We start from the raw sequence: 24,600 nt of genomic DNA on the forward strand, positions 1-24,600 counted from the left end.
TAAAAAAACATTTTATCCCCACACGGATGGCTACAATTTGTGGATGCGTGGAACTCTGGGATGATAAGAAGAATCATATAGTACTTTTAAAACATCATAAGACTTTAAAATATGGACTTTAGCCAATAACATCATCTGATTTTCAATAGTTATGGAAAAAATGATATTTGAAATAAAATAAAATAAAAGGGAACATGTATATACCTACATTATTATATTCAGTAATCCCACTAAACATAAATACAGCTGGTAATTATACCAGCACACTGACTAGCCAATTCAATTTCACATACACACACCTTATCCTTCTTGTCCCTACTTCTCACCAATAGCACCATGTCTTTCAAGTTACCAGGATAACCTTAACATTCAATACACTTTATATTTTTATTTATTTTTTTGTTACCATAAAAAAGGCATTGTTTAATTCAACATTAATTACAAATTACATGAATACAATTACTGAAAGCCATTGGCAGAGGCATAAATAACCTAAGACCTGTACTGGATGAACAGGCGTTGATCGTAATGCCTTGAGGTTCGTGCATTTGCAGCTCAGTGAAACCCAAAGGAAATACGCAGTTGGCACTTCAAGGGGCTCTCCCAAAAGTTGTGGAAATATAGAAGCAAGATTGCTGATCAAAACTGTTACACCTATTGATGAAACTTCTTAGTTCTTTAAGTCCTATCAATGTATAACTCACTCCTTGGAAAGAAAGGCCTACATGCAACATATTTACCCCAAGTAATTTTGTATTCATACCATTACTGGACTTAATAGCTGTTCACAACTTGGAACCTCAGCATATATAACTGTAACAGATAGGGCCTTAGCGAACCACAGATAACTATGGTGTAAATATGTTACTAGATAATAAAAACAGGGCAAATGAGATCAGAGAGATACTGTACCCATCATGTGTTACAGAAGTGGATGCCCATTATTTGTTGTATCTTAATTCCCAAGCACGGTCCACTACCAGTGCTTTTAGCTTGAAATATGTTTATATATCAGTTCATCCATCCATCCATCATCCAATCCTATGTTGCCCCCATGAGGAGTGTAGGAACCCAGGGCTAGGCAAGTTGGTCCTGACATTTAAGATGAGAGTGACCAGCCTCACTCATTCCTGAGTGGCATTACGTGAGCAATAACCCCAACCACCCCTTAGGTATTATGTTATTATAAACCCCTCCCTGACCTGGTTATTTAAATGTTGGAATACAAGGAGAGTTGTATGAATGAATACACCAATCAAAATACAAACACCAAAGGTGTATGTGTGTATGAGTGTGCATGTATGTGTAAGTGTGTGTGTGTGTGTGGGGGGGGGTGAAATGGGAATATGGTTCCCAAGTCACTAATCACTGAAAATAATTTGATGACAAATTACTTAACTGACAACAAATATTAATGTATTAAATCACTACTGGTTTACTTTAACATCAATCATTAGTTTCTTACATTGCCAGAATAAAATGTGCTTTACTACAATACATCTGTACGTATTAGTATCATTATGTGTTTTTCAGTTTTAAAGGAATGAGGAGCAGCTACATGAATAGGACTTAAAGACTTAAATGACTTCTAAAATGTAATGGCATGTAATATCAATACCTAAATTTTTTCTTTGACCAAATGAAGTTCCATTTGTGAGTCAAAGTAGCTAAAGCCATTAATACACTACATGATGTCTCTCCCTTTATTTTACCCCAAACCCTTTCCAATTGCTGTTGCTGTTTCAGGGAGTTATGAGTCTACTGTACACACACCTGGCATTTTTTGTGAATAATTATGTGAATATACAGTACTTAGTGAACTAGCAAAAATATTTATCAGGACTAAATGTTATATACTGAAATACAGTTACTTCAGATATAAAATGTGCACAATTTTACTTCATCGTCAGTTACATCATAATATAATTAACTGCATTTAGCTGGATTAAGAGAAAGTCTAAGCAGTGGACTTGATTTGCAACATTCAGGTAGGTGAGGTTCCTCTGAAGACTGCCGTGCTTCACCTTCCTACACTCTGTGGCTAGTGAGTGACATGGGAAGCTAAGCAAAATGTGTCCACAGAATTGACACTCAGAATTGTGTGCCTGTAAAATGGTGTTCCAAACATATAGCCTTTATACTTCCTCAATACTTTTGGCATTTTAATATACATGAACTTTAATGAAGAGTAGAAATACTACAACAATGGAATGCAGTCCAGAAGGCAACTTGTAGAGAATTAAATAGATATAATATGCACTTGAAAATGTAATTATTTCAGCACTGTTCAGTAATGTCATTCATAGTTAATTAGACTCTAAAAGAAATGATGGCTGTAAATCCTGAAAGACACTGAGAAGTCCTTATATACTACTGTAACATCTAAATGTGAAATACATTTCTATAATATAACAACATACATACACAAACATAACTTAGAATGTTACTAAATAGACAGGTAGCAGAGTACATATGTGAAGTATGATATAACATGCTACAAACAAAAAATTTATGGTTCAGTGTAATCCCTGTCTATTTAGAGAGATTAGAAATGGATGATTATTTTTTACAACAAATAAACAATGTAATGACAGTGTTGCAATTAGAAAGTTGCAGCCTCAAGTACTGATGGCAAAATGTTAATTTTTAACATTGCAACCAGAGAAGACAAGCTCTGAATTAAGAGGCTGTTTGTGTTCAGAGCTGTCCTCCCTAATACAAGCCTTGCAGTATGAATAGTTGACTTTGGGCTTCTACTTCCTAATTTCAGCACACCCTTGATACCTGCACACATTCTGAAGCATTCGCATACACTAGCACTTCCACAACACATTGAAGCAACTCGCAGTGAATGTTAGGTTGTCATACAGTCAAACAACTGCTGGCAGAGCTGTGTATACTGGTCCTCATCACCAGACACTCTACGCATCTTGAGGGCCCGAGAGTCTGCCGCAGATCCCTCATGCACCTCGAGGTCTACTTGGGCCCCCGTTGGGTCCCGCACAGAAAGGCCACAGTCTCGTCCCCCCTCTCGCACAATGGAAGGTGCCCGCCTTTCAAGAACATGTATTATATTTCCAAAGAGGTCTTGTTGTGCCATACCTGAATACTTAGTTGGTAGAGTTAACAGAAAAGAGCCACTTCCTGTCTTAGGCAATTCCAGTTCTATCACACCACGTTCCATAAGGGGTGACCGATCCCCAGACGGGCTAACGTCTGTCATTTCTATGTCACTCTCACTTGTACCTCCATTATGAAATGGAGGAAAGCTATGTCTGAACTCCATACTTGTAATTAGCATCGGATGTCTCTGTGTTCCCGAGATGGCATTTTGTCGTACCAAATTTCGTTCATTGCGGACTCTATGGACGTTATTGTTGTCAGTTGCCGAGGGTCTGCGCGATGCAAATATGCCTGCTGTTCCTCGAGTTATTGATGGCCCTTCAGTGTCACAGTCACGAACACATGGCAATGGAGATGAGTCTAAGCTTAGCCCTTTCGATAATCGCTGAGGAGAAACAGGAAACAAGTTGGCATGATCAGGAGTTGGAGGAGAAGGGAAGGGAGAGGAGTCCATATCATCTGAAACATCTGGAGATGAGTCAGATGATGATGCAATGATAACCTGTCCCCCACTCTCATCAGTTATGGAGATTTGTGGATTTTGTGCGAAGGTGTATATGTTGCGTGGGACATGATGGGTGATGTGGCAGCCTCGCGGGGGCTCCTCCCTGATACAGTCCAAGCCCAAAGGTGGAGGGGACGGACCTGAACGAGGGATAAGGCCAGGGGAGGGCGGTGAGAGGGGTGGTCCAGGGCTTAGTAGTGACACTGGGGATGATGGCTGTGGAGTTAACGTCAGGGGTGGGGACTGTCGATGGGACGGGCTGCGAGGGCCAGCTGGGGATGAGGATGGGTGGAGATGCAGTCTGCTCAAGCTCAGTGCTGTGCCCTCTATGCTACTCCCACTGTGATGTAGTGGTGAACCTGAAATAATATTAACATATTTACAATAGCATTCATAGCTGAAAGTAATCAGGTTTATTTGGTAACTCTTCACTGATACACATCCACTTGGGCACGACATTTCATTCTGGTTAAAGTCAGTAAGCTTCCTTTGGGTGAAATTCATACCACCTGACTGAAGAGGTTTAACAACAAAAGCAATGTATGGATGTGTTCCATAAATTTATCATCATAATCAAGTTCTTATGTACACAATGGATAAGGATCTCTATAGTACATCTCTACAGTCCCTTTCACAACATGGAATAGAAAACTGGGAGGTTATAATTATATACTCCCTCTCCTGTGTTCTAAGAGCTACAAGGCTGCCATACAACATAAGTGCTGGACAGTGACCTTGCTATACAGTATTCATATTTCAAATACAGTCATTATAGATTATGAGAAAATTTCGTCCCCAACACCCAATGCACTGCAAGTTGTTTGCACAATACCGTAAAAATTAAAGCTCCCCCTTTTGACCTTGCATTCCACAACACTACTCCTATAACCACCCTCCAGTTACCAAACTGCTAAAAAACACCAACATTAAATACAAACTTTGTCAAAGCGTGCAAAGGGTTTAATATGACAGATCATACTGCCACTCCTGAACTAGTGCAATCTGTGCACTAGAACTCTTCCTATACAGTTACTCTCGCCCTCCTCCTTTTCTCATCCATCCTGCCACCCTAGTTAAATATTCGGTCAGTCTGAACCATATCTTTAGGTGGGAATTAGGACTGAAATGATGATGAGATGAGTAATGACAGAAAGGCTGCAATGGTAAACAGTCCACTGCAATTCCATTCCTTATACATTAAATTTAAGTTCATAATATTATCATCATCTAATCCTGTGTTGCCCCATTAGGGTGTAGGAACCCAGGGCTAGGCAAGTTGGTCCTGACATTTAAGATGAGAGTGACCAGCCTCACTCATCCCCAAGTGGCATTACGTGGCAATAAACCCCAACCACCTCTTGGATATAAACCTACGCAGGCTCGATCAGGCTGGAGCACCTTAATTACCCATTAAACCACGAGGTGCCCAAAGTTGGTTATATGGTTAATGCCACCCAGCATAAGTAAATGGTTCAAAATATAAAAACAAATTCTTGAAAACAGAGATGTAGTCCTGGACAACCAGGGATATAAATGTGTAACTAGCTTATGTGATAGTCGGGATTCTGTGGGCTTGAATGATGTATGACTGACTGTCCAGTTCATTCCCTGAGCATGATGCTGACAGATATCCCATTTTTGGACCTTCTCTTTCCTGGTCTTCTGGATCCTACCTCAACCCATCCTGTATGGGAAAAAACTGAAAATGAGAGGATGATGATGATGATGATGACAATTATGATAATTATGATATGATGTAGTGCTGTTCTCTGTGGCCTCCCCTTTCCTCTCGCCCTCCCTTCTTTCCTTCCTTCCTTGTCTGTCTTTCTCTCCTTCATTCTTTCCTCTTCCTTCTGTCTGTGGGTGACTCTACACCGAATGACAAGCCAAATGGTTTCCTGTACACCAGGATGCCATTTATTATGCTGGGCAGCAACCATATAACCAAATTATGGCGCCTGGTGGTTTAGCAGGTAATTAAGGTGCTCCAATCAGATTGAACCTGTGCAAGTTTATATCCAAGGGATGGTTGGGGTTTATTGCTCATGTAATGCCACTCAGGGATGAGTGAAGCTGGTCATTCTCATCTTAAATGTCAGGACCAACTTGCCTGGCCTCAGGCTCCTATGCACCTCTGGGGGAAGACTGGATTAAATGATGCAATGGATGATGAACAGTGATGATGATGATGATGATGATGATGATGATGATGATGACAATGATGGTTAGACACAAATACAGGTATACTATACATAAAATATAACAAACTCACTTGGTATGGATGGCGGTGTTGTAGGAGGGAGGGGCGGGGATGAAGTGGGTGAGATAAGAGGTATGGTCTGGAGGGGGCTTGGGGAGGGGGGTAGCGGGGAGCGGCAAGGGGAACCCCCAAGTATGGCCGCTGGTGGACAGGGGGAGGAGATGATCCCTGGTGCAGGCGAACCTCCCCCGTGGGCACCAGGGGTTGGTGATGATGCGGCCCCCATCCGGTGGAGAGAGTGGCCCCGCTGCAGCTCTGCCTGTGTGGCTGCATCCGTCACACCGCTGTGCTTCTGCTCACCCAACACCAATTACAGATATCACCATCCATCACAGACATCCCCATCCATTGCAGACATCACCACCCATCACAGAGGTCACCATCCATTGTAGATGTCATCACCCATTGTAGGCAACAAAATCCATCACAGATATCACCATCACACACCAATGGTGACCACATCCACGATGACACATAGAAAGGAAGATAATTTTGTTAGAAATTTCTTCCACCTTACATTCACTAAAGACTATCTAATGCTATATGTACTGAACCTCCAAATACAACTAACTGGTTTTACAAAGCTTCTGGTATGACAGAAAAAGGAAATAAGTTTACAACCATAAATGACAACTTCTACCAAAAACAAAAGCTATCAGAAGTAATTCAAGTAATAACAGCTCAACATCCTCTCCATTTGGTTTTACTGTTGACAGAAAAGAAACTCCTGGCTCAAAGGTATTTTGCTAAAATAAAAAATAAAGTCAACATCAAACATATACATTAAGCAATCTGAGACAACACAAACAGCAAATGGATTACAACATATTGTATTATTCCACAAAACATTTTGCCCAACCATGCAATACGTCTGCGTATATCGTAAGTCATTACAATTTTTGAAAGTTCATGTACACCATATCTAAATACAGTTCTTATTCATGTCAGGGAAGTTCAGTCTATTCATTGCAATATCCATCCATCATCCACTCCTACATTGCCCCATGAGGAGCGTAGGAGCCCGGGGTTAGGCAGTTGGCCCTGACATTTAAGATGAGAGTGACCAGCCTCACTCATTCCCGACTGGCATTACATGAGCAATCAACCCCAACCATCCCTTGGATATAAACCTTCGCCGGCTCAATCCGATTGGAGCACAATAATTACCCACTAAACCACCAGGCGCAAAAATTTGGTTATATGGTTACCACCCAGCATAGTAAATGGTTTCCTGGTGCACAGGAAACCATTTGGCTTGTCACTCAGTGTAGAGTCACCCACAGGCTGAAGGAAGTGGAAAGAATGAAGGAAAGAACGACAGAAGAGGGAGTGTAAAGTCACCCGTAGGCAGAAGGACAAGGAAAGAATGAAGGAAAGAAAGACAGAAGAGAATGGAAGGAAGGAAGGGTGGAGAGGAAAGGGCAGACACCCGAGAGCAGCACTGCATTGAGTTCATTGCAATAATTTACTGAAAATTACCTTTACTGTCATGTGTGATACCAAATATAAGTGCAAACTTAGTAGCCACACATAAGCAGAAGTACTACTTAAAAAGACAATCCTTTGCCACATTCTGGTTTAAGGTTAACTAAAATGCATCATCTTAAACAGTACCTGTACTGAAAGAGTAAGACAGTCAATAAGGAAGAAAGGTGAATGTTCTGTATTAAACAGAACCAGACCAATTTTATGTCATGAAATCCAAATATCGTAATTCATTATAAAGTATCTATACAGGGTGTCCCTGGAGTTATGTCAAAAACTTTGAGAAATGAGAGATGAGGGAATTCTAAACAAAAAATGCTATATGAACATATGTCCAAATCTCAACCGTTACAGCTACAATTACTGACGACCTTATGGGTGAAAATGGTCTCCTTCATAATTCGGCCATAAGGTCATCAGTAACTGTAGCTCCGTAACGGTTGGGATTTGGACACATGTTCATATAACATTTTTTCCTTAGAATTCCTTCCTCTATTATTTCCCAAAGTTTTTGACTTAACTCTCGGGACACCCTGTATACCCTGTATTTAATTAAAACTTGTTTCTGTCATTCACCATCTGAACTTAACATTTCCTGTTATTTCAGCTTTTATCCTATTAATTTAAAGTGTTTAAACAATGAACGGCATTGCCTAACACTAACAGAATTTTAACCACTGCTCCTGGTTTTTATCAGTTTCATGGGCTAAAAATGATCAAATAATATTTCCTCTTATGTTTACACAGAAAATGAAAATACTTGCGGATGTACACGACACATTTGTCTTGTAAACTCATTCACTGACTTTCCATAAAACACACAACACTGCCTCTGTGTTAGGTAAATACAAATGTGCACTACTATTGCAGGAAATGTTTGCCTGTAATGATGTACACTTATAATGTATAACACAAGGTAGCAGATCCATGCAACACACCTGTCTAACACTGACTACAGTCCTTTACGTGCTGCATACATGCTGAATTACCAGCTCTACAAACATACACACACACCTGCTTACAGTATGTCACTACTTATATCAATTTTATTGAAATAAAATGAGCATATCTAAAGCCTTACACAAATACTGTATTAGCAATGTATTATCATGATGGAGCATCTACACAGTCTTTGGAATGTTCTGGAATGAGTGTTATTTATATACAAAGTCAGCTGTTACACATGATTCAGTCCTATGACAATAGTAACCCCTTTGTGCACTTGGGGGGGGGGGGAATTCAAACCAGTTCACAAAAATTGCCTTCCCTGGAATGTCACATTACTGCATTTAGACACAAGTTGTGTCACAAAACCTGGAAAAATAAATTTTGGATGAAAAATGTTGCTCAAAATGCCATTATTTCTTCCATGGTCAGGACAAAACTTTGTACAGAACAATCTGTTCAGTAACTTATATCTGTGCACAAAAAGGTTAAGACAACAGTGGCAATGATAAATACACACAGACAACAGCATACTGCAGCACAATTGATACACAGCACATCACTTTTTCAAATATTAAAACTTCCTCATGTCCATTTTAGAGTTTTAGCACTCATTTATAATCTCCAATCCCTTCCCTGAATTCTGCCAAATAGGAAATGATCAATGCAATCCTTACTTATATCTATACTACTTATTTCTGCACTGGCATGAGTTATGCCCATACATACACAGTACATATGGTCTGTAAATGTCTTTCTGATTATAAAGAAAGAAAGGACTATATTGTAACTATATGCTTCTTAAACCTCAAATTGATGCCAAGTGCTGCATTTTACAAACAGATTTAGTCTCAGGAAAAAGAAGCACAATCTGCTCCGTACAATTAAGATGTGTAATATGAACACATATTAGAAAATTAATGACGAGAGATTTGAATGTTTCATTTTACAATTCTGTCTTAAAGTGCATTAGTACACAATCCTAAAAATCTATCCATTTTTGTCCCAGGGTTATGCATACACATTACCATCTTCTCATTGGATTCATATATAATGTTCATTTGTTTTGTGTTTGCTGGATTCTCAAAAACTGCAGCAAAGCTTGTGTTATAAATACTTCCACCCATAGGTGTAGCACAAACACAATGACCAAAGCATTAACCCTCCTAGGCACGTTGATGTGAATTGTGTTCCTTGTAGCTTGGCACATAAACGGAATAATACGAATCGCATAAAAAGCAGAAAAAATTCATCAAAAATAAAGTTTTCGGCCGATTTGCATCAAATTTTGGTGCATTCTAGCAGGCACGTCTCTCTTCTGAGGTAAACACCTGGCAACATTGTGGCACCTCTCAGCCTGTCCATAGCAATAAACCTCAGTACCTCACAAGTAGCTAGGCTGTAGGGTTGCACTGCATGTGTTGTTCCATTAAACGCCACTAATTCTCCCCCTCCAACCTGAGCTGAAGCCCCTATGGACTGAGTGTGATAATATATTATTTCTGAGCATATTTTGATGGGATTTTGTCGATGGAACATACAGCTACTGCAAACTGACTTAGGACCCCCCCCCACAAGGTATTAAAAAACACAGAAATCACAGTTTCTCACAATGTTTGTTCATGAAATGCCATTCATTAATATGAAATCATGTTTCCCTTGTTTTTCAAGACCAATTGGATGCATTTTGGCATGGAATCACTTAGACATCTAAAGTAATCTAAGGACATTCCACAAAACATTTGTCAGTTCAGTCTTGAGGTTACCCAGATTGGGTGTCTTCTTCTCTGCCATGATTTTCTTCAACTTTGCCCAGCAGTTTTCTATCGGATTTAGATCCAGACTGTTGCCAGGCCAGTCGAGGACCTCAATCTAATTATCCTGAAGCCATTTTGTCACCTTTCTTGAATTGTGACATGAAGCTGAATCGTGCATGAAAAAGTCGCACCCATGAACATAAAAAAAGTTTAACAAACGATCTTTCATAACTGGAATGTACCGGCTGCCATTCATCATCAAGTTCTTAGGAAGAAAGTAGAAGCCTTCCTTTCCCATTTCACCTGAGAAACACCCTCAGACCATTACTGATTGTGGGTGCTTAACAGTTGGCACCATGTAAGCAGGGTCATATCAACTACGGGAGGCGGGGCGACGAACCTTGGCAGAACGCACCTGGAACACTTGAAATGTGCTTTCATCGAGAAAACAATACTTTTCTCCACTCATCCGATGTCCAGTGTGCATACTTCTTGGCAAACTGAATGTGCTGCTTCTTCATGCGGTCCGTGAGAAGCGGTTTCTTGGCTACGGTGCGGCTTGGCAAACCCAGCTCCTGCAAGCGCTGTTGGATAGTTCGAACTGAGAAGTCTTGTAACAGCTAAGGATGCATTTTCTTCAATTCTGCTACTGTCAATTGAGGATTCTTGATTACTTCCCTCTTCAGAATCATATCTGTACCTCTGGATGTCGTCTTTTTCTTTCCTCTGCCATGCTTGTGCTCCGGTACGACATCAGGTGGTAGGCTGGCGCTGCAGCAATAATCTTCATGACGGTTGACTCTGAGGATCCAGTGCCTTCACAAATCGTTTTGATATGGACAGTATCCTGCCTCCACGCAATGATATGGACCCTCCCATCCCTTGAGCAGTACTTTCCAGGAATGACAACTCGACTCTAGGAAAATAACAGGGCAAACAGTAATGCATATGAAAAAAGAGGGAGGTGCAAGCTGAGAGTGATGGGAACATATACTCCCACTCTCACTTCTGGGCAAGCACAGATGTGCTGAGTGTTTCACCACCTCCCGCCAACACCAAAGGAGTTACCAGTTACTTCTTGTCCAAAAAATTCACTTGGCAGAGGTGGAAACACAAAGCAAAGACAGACAACTCTCCCATAGCAATTCTGTGTGTAGGTCCTAAGTCAATCTGCAGTGGGTGTAGATATCTCTAAAAGCAATGGTGCCCGTTATCAGTCGTTAGGCCTGGGGGCAAGACTTGTGTTCACTGTAGTGGGGTTTCGCCACTCTGCCTCCCCTTGGCCCTATGCCGTGAATAAATTTACATTTATAGTGAAGCCAATGCCTAAACTGTATATTGTGTGAAAGATATAGTACGGTAACTGGCTTTGTGAAATACTGGAACTACCAGGCGTTACGTACGCCAAAGCCGTAGTGTGGAATGGGGCAGGCATCACCTGTATGCCATAGTTGGGAAGGGATTATTAGAGGTGTTTAGGGATGGAATTATTTTGATAGTGATATTGTATATGCGTATGAATTTGTGTGAAATATATGTCAAACATGCTGCAAGTGTTCATGAAGGAGTGTGGTGTGTGCAATATAGCAGTGCGTCGTACTCTCGAGGCGAAGGTGCTGCGTTATGTTGTACCATAGTAAGGAACAAAATAATTGCAGAGGTAGGGGTGGAATCATTGTGGTAGTCATGTACAGTATTTGGTATGATTTAGTGTGAAGTATACACGAAATGTGCCGCAAGTGTTCGTGAAAGGATATTTTAGGGTGCGTTGCATATGTTAGCGGTACCTTAGTGGCAAAAGTGCAGGGGATGTAAGGATGCCTAGCAACCATGGACGTCAGTGAACAGGTAGTGTACCTTGCTCAGACATTTATTGAGACCTTATACTTTACGTGCAATGTACGTGAAATGTGCCGAGAGTGTTCGTGGAGAGATATTCTGGGTGAGTAGCGTATGTTAGCGGTACCTCATCGACAGGTGTGCAGGGGACGTGAGGACGCCGGGCAACCACGGACGTCAGTGGACAGGTACTGTACCTTGCTAAGACATTTGTTGATAACTTATGATTTATATAAAATGATAGCGATATGTGTCACGGGTGTTCATGGAGGGATATTGTGGTTGCATAGTGTATGTTAGCAGTACCTTAGCGGCAAGTGCGCAGGGGATGTAAGGACGCCTAGCAACCACGGACGTCAGTGAACAGGTAGTGTACCTAGCTCAGATATATATATTTGCTGTGGCACAAAAGAAGAAAGCATACAATGAATGGATGAGAAATAGGGGCGTGGAAGAAGTTGAGAGGCGGAAGAGAGTCATATGTAGAAAGAATGAGAGAGGTGAAAAGATTAGTAAGAGAGAGTAAGAAGAGAGTGGATGAGGAATTTGGAAGGAATTTGAGTGTAAAGTGGAGGGACTGTAAGAAAATGTTCTGGAAAGAGGTGAAGAGAGTAAGACAGGGTGGAAGTGAGGTTAGCAGGGGAGTGAAAGATAAAAATGGTAGATTACTTGTGGAGAAGGGAGAAAAAGTGAGCAGATGGAGAGAACACTTTAAGGAATTGTTGAACATACAGGATGGAAGTAATGCGAGTATAAGTGGCTGGGGAATGGCTGGGAGAAGGAGGGAGGTGAAAAGACAGGAAGAAATCAGTAGCATAGAAGTTGTGGAAGCAAAGAAGAAAGTGAAATTGGGGAAAGCCCCAGGAATTGATGGAGTGTGTGGTGAAATGCTGAAGGATGGGGGAGAGATAGTAGTAGAATGGATGTGGAAGATGTGTAGATTGGACTGGGAGGAAGGTAGAGTCCCGGAGGATTGGAAGTCAGGTATAATTATTCCCTTGTACAAAGGAAAAGGGGAAAAAGAAGTGTGTGGTAATCATAGGGGCATTAGTCATCTTAGTATATTAGGAAAAGTGTATGGTAGGATACTTATTGACAGAGTTAGAGAAAGAACAGAGGAATTAGTTGGAGAAGAACAGGGAGGCTTTAGGAAGGGAAGAGGTTGTGCAGATCATATATTCATTCTTAGATCTTTAGTGGAAAAGTTTCTAGAGAAGGGAAATAAGTTGTATGCGGCTTTCATGGATTTACAAAAAGCATATGACAGGGTGCATAGACAAGGATTGTGGAAAGTATTAAGAATATATGGAGTAGATGGGAAGTTGTTGAATGCTGTGAAGAGTATGTATGATGGTGCTAAGGCTGCAGTGCATGTGGATGGTGAACTAAGTGAATTTTTCTCTTTGAAAGTTGGGTTGAAACAGGGATGTGTCATGTCTCCATGGTTGTTCAATCTGTACATGGATGGGGTAATAAAAGAGGTACAAAGTAGGGTAGTGGATGTTGGAGTGGCCCTAGTGAGAGAGGATAGTGTTTGGAAACTCCCTGTACTGTTGTTTGCAGATGATACTGTGTTGTTGAGTGAAGACGAAGGGGAGCTGCAAGGCTTGGTGGATGAGTTTGGGAGAGTGTGAACGAAACGGAATCTAAAGGTGAATGTAGGGAAGAGTAAAGTGATGGTCTTTGAGAGAGGTGAAGTCAGTGGATGCACAGCGAGGTTGGATGGTGAGGAATTGGAAAATGTGAGTACGTTTAAGTACTAGGGTAGTATGATGAGTAAGGATGGAGGTTTGGAGGGTGAAGTGCTTGAAAGGGTACAGCAGGGAAGAAAGGTTGCTGGTTCTTTGAAAGCAGTGATAAGAAACAGGGAAGTGAGCATGGAAGTGAAAAAGTTACTCCATGACAGTATTGTGATACCAACTCTAATGTAGGGAAGTGAAGCTTGGATGTTGTTGGAAGGACACAAGTCAAGAGTGGGAGCAGTGGAAATGAGTTATTTAAGAGGAGCCTATGGAGTCACATGGAGAGACAGGCTGACGAATGAGGATATAAAGGAGCGTTGTGGTGTGGATGTGGATGTGATAGGAAGCATTATGAGGAACACACTGAAGTGGTTTGGCCATGTGGAGAGGATGGAGGGTGAAAGACTGATGAAGAGAGTGTATGTGAGTGAGGTGGAGGGAGGAAGAGGGAGGGGGAGGCCGAGGATGAGATGGAGGGATGGGGTGGAGAGGTATATGCGAGATGGGGGTGTGAGTTGGGAGCAGGGCAGTGAAATGGCGGGGGACAGGGCGATGTGGAGGCGATTTGTTTGTGGCCACCCCAAACAAGATTGAGGCATCTGGCAATAGATATACATATATATATATATATATATATATATATATATATATATATATAATATATATATATATATATATATTCATTCATTCACTGCCAGACGCCATGTATCCCAAACGGGGTGGCCAATGGCTTAGAGTTAATTGTTTTACAGGGAGGGGCACTAATCCTCCACCAACCCCACTTGACACGTAGGGATGCCAACAGCATCTGGTGTTCCCAGGCGGTCACCCATCCAAGTACTAACCAGACCCAACATTGCTTAACTTCGCTGATCGGACGGGAAGCGGTGTACTCAACGTGGTATGGCCGTATATATATATATATATATATATATATATATATATATATATATGTATACATATACTGTATATATACAGTGGATTCTCGAATTTCGATGGGCATGGGTACCTAAAAATCACCGTGAAATTCAAATAATCAAAATTTAAACTGAACTTCTTATGGGAAAAATTAGTTTGGGTCCGGGGCCTCTGAACTTAACTACCTAAATGCATGATTTTTTGCCCACATCCCCTGTAAACTTTATGAACTATAATTGTGGTTAAGTAACCGTAGTTCTGCATTGTATTGCCATACTGTCAGCAAGTGTATACTTGGTGTATTTCTGTCCTTTCCTGTACTGCCATTTCTCCTTTGGCAGTGAAGATTTAGAAGTGCCAGGCTGCTCTTGTTCATTACCACTGCTACCCGAAGAACCACTCATGCTTGCCATCTTGAAACAGGTAAGTTGCGACGAAAATACAAAGAAAATACATACAACTAAATTGCAGTGAAATGCATGTCCACACATGGAAGGTACAGGCTGAAAGTTCAGCACTTGGCTGTAGAGGGCTGGGTGCTGGCAGGACGGTTGCAAGATGGCCACCGACAACAGAACATCACCTTGCACATGGCTTGTAGTAGTAGTTGTTCCCTAGGCAGTCTGGCCAAACAGCCCCAAGTCCCTTAAGAAGGCCATGGCCGAGACCGGGCTTTGCCACAGAGCTCTCAAAGAGTGTATGTTGTGTTGTTGGCGTAGGTGATAGTGTGCAATGCAGTCTTCCATAATGTGCATAATAGTATGGGGTGTTGTGTTGCATCCTGGACAGGCATCAGCGACAGAGTCATCCAGCCTCTTTTGGTAGCTTAAGAGGGCTGGATGGTGCCCACATTTCAGCCTGGCCAGGTGGACCCTGTCCTCACGAGGAAGATAGGATTCAGAAGGGTGGATGTTAGGAGGCTGTGAATGCAGCTGTGTTGTCTTTAAGTGACTGAATGGAGCAGCGAGTGATCTGAGTGTGGATATGCTTCTGGAAGCTGGTCTGAGGTGGGCGAGATGACAGTATTTGTGTATGGTATCGTGTGCTGGGTGTTGTTTTGATGTTCCTTGGTGTGGGTGGATGTGCTGCCATGTACTGTAGTGGATGTTGTGGGTTTGTGGAGGCTGCAGCAAGAAACTGGGTGCTCTCATGTCTAGGTGATCCTTGACTTTGAGGACTTTGCTTTCTTGATGTAGGTGGTCTGTGCGTGTAGTAGCTGTGAAGCCTGTGATTATTTTTAGGGCCTTGTTCTGTATGGTCTGTAGACTGTTGTAGTGTGTTTTGGTCAGGTTAGAAGCCCAGGCAGGGCTTGCATAATTCATCACTGAACGTATGTATTGTTTGTATACTGTGGTGGTGGTTTCTTTGTTGTGTCTGAATGTTGTATGGGCAAGTGACCTCAAGGCATTGAGTCTTGGTGTTATTTTATTTTTAATGTTTGTGATGTGTTGTTTAAATGACACTGATGTATTGTATGTTACACCAAGGATTTTGGGTGTGTGTGTGTGTGGTAGGGGAGTGTTGTTTATGGTGAGGTGCGATATGTGACTGTGTTCTGCTGTCCAGTTTGTGAGACGAGTCACTGTAGATTTGGCTGGGGCTATTTTGAGCCTGTTTGTGGTGAACCATTCGTGCAGTGTATTGAGGTAAGGTTGAATGATGTGTGCAGCTGTGTTTGCATTTTGGTGCGAGTGAAAATATGTAGGTGTGGGTGAGGCAGGAAAAACTGACAGTGCACTTGAAGGTAAGCTGTTCTCTTTCATCCAGGTAATAGTCGCATTTGTGTTTTGACAACATCAGGAGGAAGCATATAAACATATGTACATGGAGGGGGGGGGGGAAGTAAATAAAAACAGGCTTCGGGAGCATATTTTTTGGGTAAAGGCGGGGGAAGAAAGTGTTTCTATCTCACTTGCGGTAAAATTATGCAGTGCTTGGAGGAGTATTCTACTTTTGTTGTCCAATTACTCAAAAACTATGGGACGTATTGATTTCCCGTATGAACCATGATAAAGATCAGTGAATTCTACAAATGTTCATCAACATAATTTAAGCCTTTGGGAGCATATTATTTAGGTAAAGGTGGGGGAAGAGTGTTTTTTTCTAGCTTGCGGTAAAACTATGCAGTGCTCAGAGGAGTATTCTACTTTTGTCGTCTAATTACTCGAAAACTACTGGACGTATCGATTTCCTGTAAGAACCATCATAAAGATAACTGAATTCTACGTATGTTCATCACCAAAATATAAGCCTTTGAGAGTATATTTTTTAGGTAAAGGCGGGAGAAGAAAGTGTTTTTTCTTGCTAGTGGCAAAACTATGCAGCACTTGGAGGAGTTTTCTACCTTTGTCCTCCATTTACTCGAAAACTATTGGACGTATCAATTTCCTGTAAGAACCATGATAAAGATCAGTGAATTCTATGTATGTACAGGACATAACAATGTAATATCTCTGATAAAAAGTTGTTGTTACGTAGGCAGGAATACCATGGTTATTGTGGCACATGATAAAAGTGCAGCACGGCTTTGAAAGTACCCAGTAGTTTTTTGTGATTTACTCGGAAACTATGAAGTGTATCAAAAATCTGCTGGTACCATGAGGTAGGTGGTGGCGACCATCATCCACTCACTTGATGTAGTGCTGCCTGTTTCTTCCTTAACCTTTATTATTCTTTTTCTGTGCCTGCCCTCCTTTATTCTTATTTCTTCCATCTTTCCAGTCACTTCTTATTGCTTTTCTCTCCTTTACAGGTGACTTTACATTGAGTGACAAGCCAGATGGTTTCCTGTATGCCAGGAAACCATTTACGACGCTGGGTGGTAACCATATAACCAAACCATACGTGCTCCCTACGTGTCAACAAGTGGGTTGGTGGAGGGTTAGTGCCCCTCCCCGTAAAACAAATAACTCAAAGTCATATGATCACCCCTTACGGGATTATGGCGTCTGGCAATAGACAGATAGATAGACAGACCATGAGAAAGCTCATGAAATTCTACACAAGATTATGAAATAAAAACATAATGTGTGTGAGAAAACTTTTGCGGTAGGGCTCCCTGAACAAAAATCAGTTTGTCTCAAAAAATGGCTTTCAGCTTTCTGCTATTTTCTCAAAAACTACAAATTGTATCACAATCAGACAAATCTCATTAGAAAGCTGATGAAATTCTCTATCAAAACTTCTAATAACATTTTTCTGTATAATGGAAAACATTTGAACTAGGATGTTGGGAACTGAGATTGACGTTCCAAAATGTTTATTCACACCGGCCTAATGTACTTTTATTCATACTTTTCTGTATATATATATATATATTTTGCTTACTGGCTAGAAAAAACATCGGCAAATAAGATGATGCAGGTTTCATGACAATACAGAGAGGCTTGGGTGGCGAAAATAAGACGAGAATACATGTTTTCAGCAGCACAAGGGCGGGCTGGCGGGGAGGAGGGTGGAATAAAATCGTGCGCCGGGAAACTTACTAAAACTTATCTGTGCGCGAGAGAGTTAATCAGCTCTGGTAAGTATATCTATTTACATAGATATTACTCTTTAAAAAATATTATTGTGCCTTAAGCTAGATGAAGTACAGCCAGCTCAATGGAAACACACACACTCTACAAGAAGAGCAAGTGAAATACTCAACTGACAAATTGCAGTACACCTATACACTATCAATTACTTGTATTTTCCAAACAATAATATTACATCAGTAAATCTGGCATTGCTCGTGAACTCCAAAGGGTTTCAGTCTATAACGCTACTGTACAGTCTATCATCTTTCCTATACCACATGGTGTGGATCCTTCAGTAACTCATACCAAGTGAACATAAACGGTAAAGGTTAATTGACAATACTGTGTTCCTGTATATCACTGTGTATGTCACCACAGAACAGGGTAATTGTGTTAAGTCTGGGGTAACTACAAAAAATACAGTACCTAAAAGTGATCATTATGCAGGTAGTTGCCAAAATATGTACTTAATGAAATATAACCATTTGGAATTTATTTACTTCTCAATGTTCTACATATTCCCTAAATTTCATAATCTTACATGATTACTATGCACAGTACTCTTTTTAAAGGAAAATATTTTTAATCACTTTTTTTTACAAAAATATTTGCTGCAAATGATGCAGTTGGGCGCTAAATGAATAAACCTGTCTGCATACTTGAAAATGCTGTCAGTACCTGTGGACAGTGTAAGGTGTTATAGCAATCACATGAATTTATAGCTCTGAGAATATGGTATTTAGTCCTATATATGCACCAACATGGCAACTGTGACAAGGTTGTATAGGGTAACTGCTGCCATGATATTAATTCATGTAATGGTGATAACTGTTGTGAACATATTCACACACTGAAAACAACTAGCTAATGTGTTTTCGTCATTTATAGGTAAATTCAAGCAGTAACTTGCTATAAGTGGGTTTTGTGCATCTGGTATATATCCTCCAAACAGAAACCGCTCACAGCAAAACTCAACATGGAGTCACCAGCTGGTTCACCTTGGAAAATTATCAATCTTGGTTAATAAACAAAAGGGGAAGCTTTCGGAGGATGCTGCAGCCAAACCATGAAGAACACAAGCCAACAGAATCCAGGCAGAGCCAGGTCAAAGTGTGACCATTGATGACATAAACGCATCAACCTCTGAGGCATCACTGGGGAAGCCTTGTGCCAACACAGAATCTCCTGTGCATGATTGGTCTGACAGTGAACCAGATGATCCTTCAGAAAAAGAAACACCGCCGGACATCTCAGATGACAATGATGCTGTGACTGGTATACCAGTACATCCTACTGAAAAAGCGGAGTATGAAGTACTGGAAAAAGGGTGATTATGGTCTAGTGTGCTACCCAGGCAGAGGTCATGCAAAGACATTTATTATATAGGTGTGTTATACAACTTGGCAGAGCTAGGAAACATTACATGGGATGTTCATTTTTTTTTTTTTTCTTCCACAAAATAGAACCACAGAACGTGCAACCTGAATTTCTGCCTTTCAAGAAGCATGTAGTCCCAGACACTGTTGTCACATGTGCAATGCAGATTGCTTTGAAAATGGAGAAACATGAGTTTGTCAAGGGAAGACTCATATTTAAAATTATTTTTGATGCCAAGGGTCTCACTGGATGCTAAATTTTGTTTTCTGATGCTGTTACTACATTTTCATTAGGTTTAACATCTATTCTGTGTATACTACACAACTTTAAAATATTTCACAATGATCTGTTCTAAGCACTGTACAGTATACTTTTTTAATAGCTCGTTATGTTCTGCCCTCGTCTGTTCAATGCTTGTTTGAAGGATTAAATGCCACTGGCAAACTGTGTTTATGCATAAAAATACTAAAATTTTATACAGACCAGTGCAATTCACCATTAGGTTTTCTCAATACAATTTCCTCACACACATACCTATAACCCACGGCAATTAAGCAAGGCACACTTACAAAGTGTGGGTGGGGGGGGAGGAAAGATTACCCTACTGGAAGGTGTTTTTATATATATATATATATATAGATAGTAATCCCTCTACTATCCAGATGCCCACTTTCCGGACATTGTGGGAATGGATCTTTGGAACCCAAAAATGGCCAAAAAAAAAAAAAAAAAAAAAAAAAAAATCACCCCCAAATCCAAATTTTTTCCCACCCGTAATTTGAAACTGCTGCAGGGCGCTGAACAGCTGTTTACACCACGGCCCCTTCACCCCTTCCTTCCTCCCCCCTCCTCTGTCAGGGTTGCCATTTGGTATTTTTCACTACCAAATGTGGGCCAATTTAGTAATGAAAAATTCGTTTGGTAATGAATCAGAATAATGCATTACCAAACAGATTTTTCATATGTATGAGGATACACAGAATGGAGATGGTGGATTGTCTGCTCTCTCTGATTAATCTGCTAGCCTACATAGCATGAAAATAATCAACATGCTGTTAATTATAAGGAGAGTGATTAATATTCCACTTGTATATATAATTAGTGAAGAATAAATGCTTGCTTTATGAATTTGGTAACGAAAAATGAGGAGTTTGGTAATGTGGCCGAGTATCGATCTGGCAACCCTGCTCCTCCCTCACCATCAGTTACCACCTAACTGTCATCACAAGTGGATGCTTATCGCAATGGATGCCGCACGTACTCGTTTTTGTGAATAAACAGTGAATAAACTGCAATACCTCGCCACTAGACCACACGGGAATTTACAGCGTTGTGCAGTGTTAAGAAATTAGAATTTACAGTGCAAAGGATTAACCGTGGAGTGCAAACTGGCGGTTGAAACCAGTCCAGGAGCCAGGGACTTGTTGTAAGTACCCAGAATGTTTAATATTGTATAAACTCACCTCTAAAACCTCATTCTCTGGTTCTTTTGCATTTATTTCAGTCTTTTATGACCCTTATTGGTGTGATTTGGGTCTTAAGTAGGTACTATGCATGTCCAGTAGGGAGTTGTATATGTGTTTTTCTGAGTCAGGGTAGGCTAGGGTCCATAAATACAAGTCCAAGAGGCTGGGGCCCACTTTCCGGACGGGATCACTTTCCGAACATGCTTTTGGCTCTATTACATCGGAAAGTGGAGGGATTCCTGTGTGTGTATATATATACATACTGTATATATATATATATATATATATATATATATATATATATACATACTGTATATATATATATATATATATATATATATATATATATATACAGCTACTGCTAATTGACTTAGGACCTCCCCCCACAAGGTATTAAAAACACAAAAATCATAATATATCACAATGTTTGTTCATGAAATGCCGTTCATTACAATGAAATCATGTTTCCTTTGTTTTTCGGGACCAGTTGGATGCATTTTGGCATGGAATTACTTAGATCTCTAAAGTAATCTATGGGCATTTCTTTGCACCAAACATTTGTCGGTTCAGTCTTGACGTTGTCCAGATTGGGTATCTTCTTCTCTGCCATGATTTTCTTCATCTTTGTCCAGCAGTTTTCTATTGGATTTAGATCCGGACTGTTGCAGGCCAGTCGAGGACCTCAATCGATTACCCTGAAGCCATTTTGTCACCTCTCTTGACTTGTGACAAGAAGCTGAATCGTGCATGAAAAAGTCGCACCCATGAAAAATGTTTAACAAATGATCTTTCAGAACTTGAATGTACCAGCCACCATTCACCATCACGTTCTTAGGAAGAAAGTAGAGGCCTCCCTTTCCCATTTCGCCTGAGAAACACCCCCATACCAGTACTGATTGTGGGTGCTTAGCAGTCGGCACCGTGTAAGCAGGGTCATATCGACTACAAGAGGCAGGGCAACGAACCTTGGCAGAACACACCTGGAACACTTGAAATGTGCTATAATCAGAAAACATAACTTTTTTCCAATCATCCGATGTCCAGTGTGCATACTTCCTGGCAAACTGACTTTGCTGCATCTCATGCGGTCAGTGAGAAACGGTTTCTTGGCTGCAGTGTGGCCTGACAAACCCAGCTTCTTCTGCAAGCGGTGCTGGATAGTTCGAATTGAGATGTCTTGTAACAGCTGGGGATGTATTCTCTTCAAGTCTGCTGCTGTCAGTCGAGGATTTTTTATTACTTCTCTCTTCAGAAGCATATCTATACATCTGGAAGTTGTCCTCTTCTTTCCACCGTCATGCTTGTGCTCTGGTACATCAAGTGGCAGGTCGCGCACTGCAGCAAGAATCTTCGTGACGGTTGACTTTGCAGGCCCAGTATGTTCACAAATTGTGTTGATAGGGACATTATCCTGCCTTCATGCAATGATACAGTCCATCTCATCCCTTGAGCAGTACTTTCCAGGCATGACAACTTGACTCTGGGAAAATAATCTATCTATCTATCTATCTATGGCCAGACGCCATAATCCCGTATGGGGTGGCCATTTTACTCTGAGTTATTTGTTTTACAGGGAGGGGCACTAACCCTCCACCAACCTACTTGACACGTAGGGAGCACGTATGGTTTGGTTGTATGGTTACCACCCAGCGTTGTAAATGGTTTCTTGGCTTACAGGAAACATTTGGCTTGTCACCCAATGTAAAGCCACCTGTAACGGAAAGAAAAGCATTAAGTAGTGACAGGAAAGATGGGAGAAATAGGAAGAGAGTAGGGCAGGCACTGAAAAAGAATGATAAAGGCTAAGGAAGAAGTAGGCAGCATTACATCAAGTGAGTGGATGATGGTCGCCACCACCTACCACTACTGGGAAAATAACAGGGCAAAAAGTAATGCATACGAAAACAGAGAGGTGAAAGCTCGGAGCGACGGGAACATATACTCCCACTCTCGCTTCTGGGCACTGACATGCTGAGTGTTTCACCACCTCCCACCAACACCAGAGGAGTTGCCAGTTACTTCTTGCCGAAAAAATTCACTTGGTAGAGGAGGAAACACAAAGCAAAGACAAACAACTTTCCCATAGCAATTCTGTGTGTAGAACCTAAGTCAATCTGCAGTGGTTGCATGTATATGTATGTATGTATGTATATACTACATATATATATATAGCTTTACACTGAGTGACAAGCCAAATGGTTTCCTGTAAGCCAAAAAACCATTTACAACGCTGGGTGGTAACCATATAACCAAACCATACGTGCTCCCTACGTGTCAAGTGGGTTGGTGGAGGGTTAGTGCCCCTCCCTGTAAAACAAATAACTCAGAGTCAAATGGCCACCCTGTACGCGATTATGGCGTCTGGCAATAGATAGATAGATAGATATATATATATATATATATATATATATATATATATATATATATGTCGTTTTTATTTTTAAAGGCTCCAACATGCTTGCAAGTGTCGGCCTTGATCACCTAATGGCGGCTCTCCACGCTGCACGATCCATTGCGCTTCCCTGTTCAGTCTCTTAACCCTGAGGTCACACTTAATGACCTCGTCCCATGTCTTTCTCGGTCTACCCCTCATAACCCCACCCCCAATATTAACACTTCTCACCTTCCTCATCCAATTATCATCCCCCATCCTCTCCACATGTCCAAACCATCTCAATCTACCTCTCCTCATCACAACACCAATACACTCCAGTCCCATCCTACCTCTCAACTCGTCCATCGTATACCCAGCCCCTCCAGGCCTTGGACGCAGGGACACACTGCACATCCACCTAATCATTGTCATTCCTGTACGTCTGAGCCGGCGAATATCTTCCTCCTTCACTGCCCAGGTCTCACTACCATACTCAATTCCTGTATACTACAAATAGGTAAATACAAATACGAGCATTGCTCAATTCCTGTATACTACAAATAGCTAAATACAAATACGAGCACTGCTCAATTCCTGTATACTACAAATAGGTAAATACAAATACGAGCATTGCTCAATTCCTGTATACTACAAATAGGTAAATACAAATACAAGCATTGCTCAATTCCTGTATACTACAAATAGGTAAATACATGCTGCATACAAAGACCCCTTAGCACGTAGGGAGAGTCCTCTCAATGTCAGGAGAGGCAAGAGCTCCCTGAACTTCTTCCAACCACTTCTCACCCTAGCCACAGAGCTAGCTCTAGCCCCACCTCCAGCACACAACATATATCCCAAATAACAAAACTCTTCCACACACTCAAGAGATTCACCAGCAAGTTCAATCCTTTCACGGCTGACAATCTCCACCTGCTCACCCCGACATGCCATACACATAAAATCAGCATTATCTCGCAGTCTACCTCTGATACCACTACATCTCTTATGCACCCATTTATCACACACACTGCACAAGATGGAATTACTTCCCACGCCCTTGTGGCAAACTGCACATGGCCACTCTCCCTCGTCTTTGACAGTACCACCACCAACCCTAGATATCATCACTTTTGTTTTATCGGCATTTACCCTTAAACTCTTGTGCCCCATACCATCTCTCCACTTCTTAAACCTTTCCTCCGCCTCCCTTTCGTTCTCTGCAATCAACACCAAATCATCAGCATACAACTCCCACGGGAGTCCGTTTCTAAAGTCACGTGAAAGGGCT

The 24,600-nt window shown here is 41.2% G+C and overlaps 1 protein-coding gene and 1 non-coding gene across 2 annotated transcripts in view; both read right to left on the reverse strand.

The window, feature by feature from the left end:
- Window positions 1-2,854: 2,854 nt before the first annotated feature.
- LOC145395055 (uncharacterized) overlaps window positions 2,855-24,600 on the reverse strand; it is a 262,494-nt gene continuing 240,748 nt past the window's right edge. Inside the window, exons 18-19 of the mRNA XM_080268807.1 lie at window positions 5,901-6,180; window positions 2,855-3,987 (exon numbers count right to left, since the gene is read on the reverse strand). Of these exons, the coding sequence (XP_080124933.1) occupies window positions 2,855-3,987; window positions 5,901-6,180 (1,413 nt within the window). The remainder of the gene's footprint in view (window positions 3,988-5,900; window positions 6,181-24,600) is intronic.
- On the reverse strand, window positions 14,453-14,571 carry LOC145395113 (5S ribosomal RNA). The gene has a single exon (XR_013896544.1). It is a non-coding gene; the product is annotated as a 5S ribosomal RNA (ribosomal RNA).

Source organism: Coenobita brevimanus, chromosome 29 (genome assembly GCF_032717465.1).
Source record: "Coenobita brevimanus isolate Jiangsu-jjx chromosome 29, ASM3271746v2, whole genome shotgun sequence".
Taxonomy (NCBI): domain Eukaryota; kingdom Metazoa; phylum Arthropoda; class Malacostraca; order Decapoda; family Coenobitidae; genus Coenobita; species Coenobita brevimanus.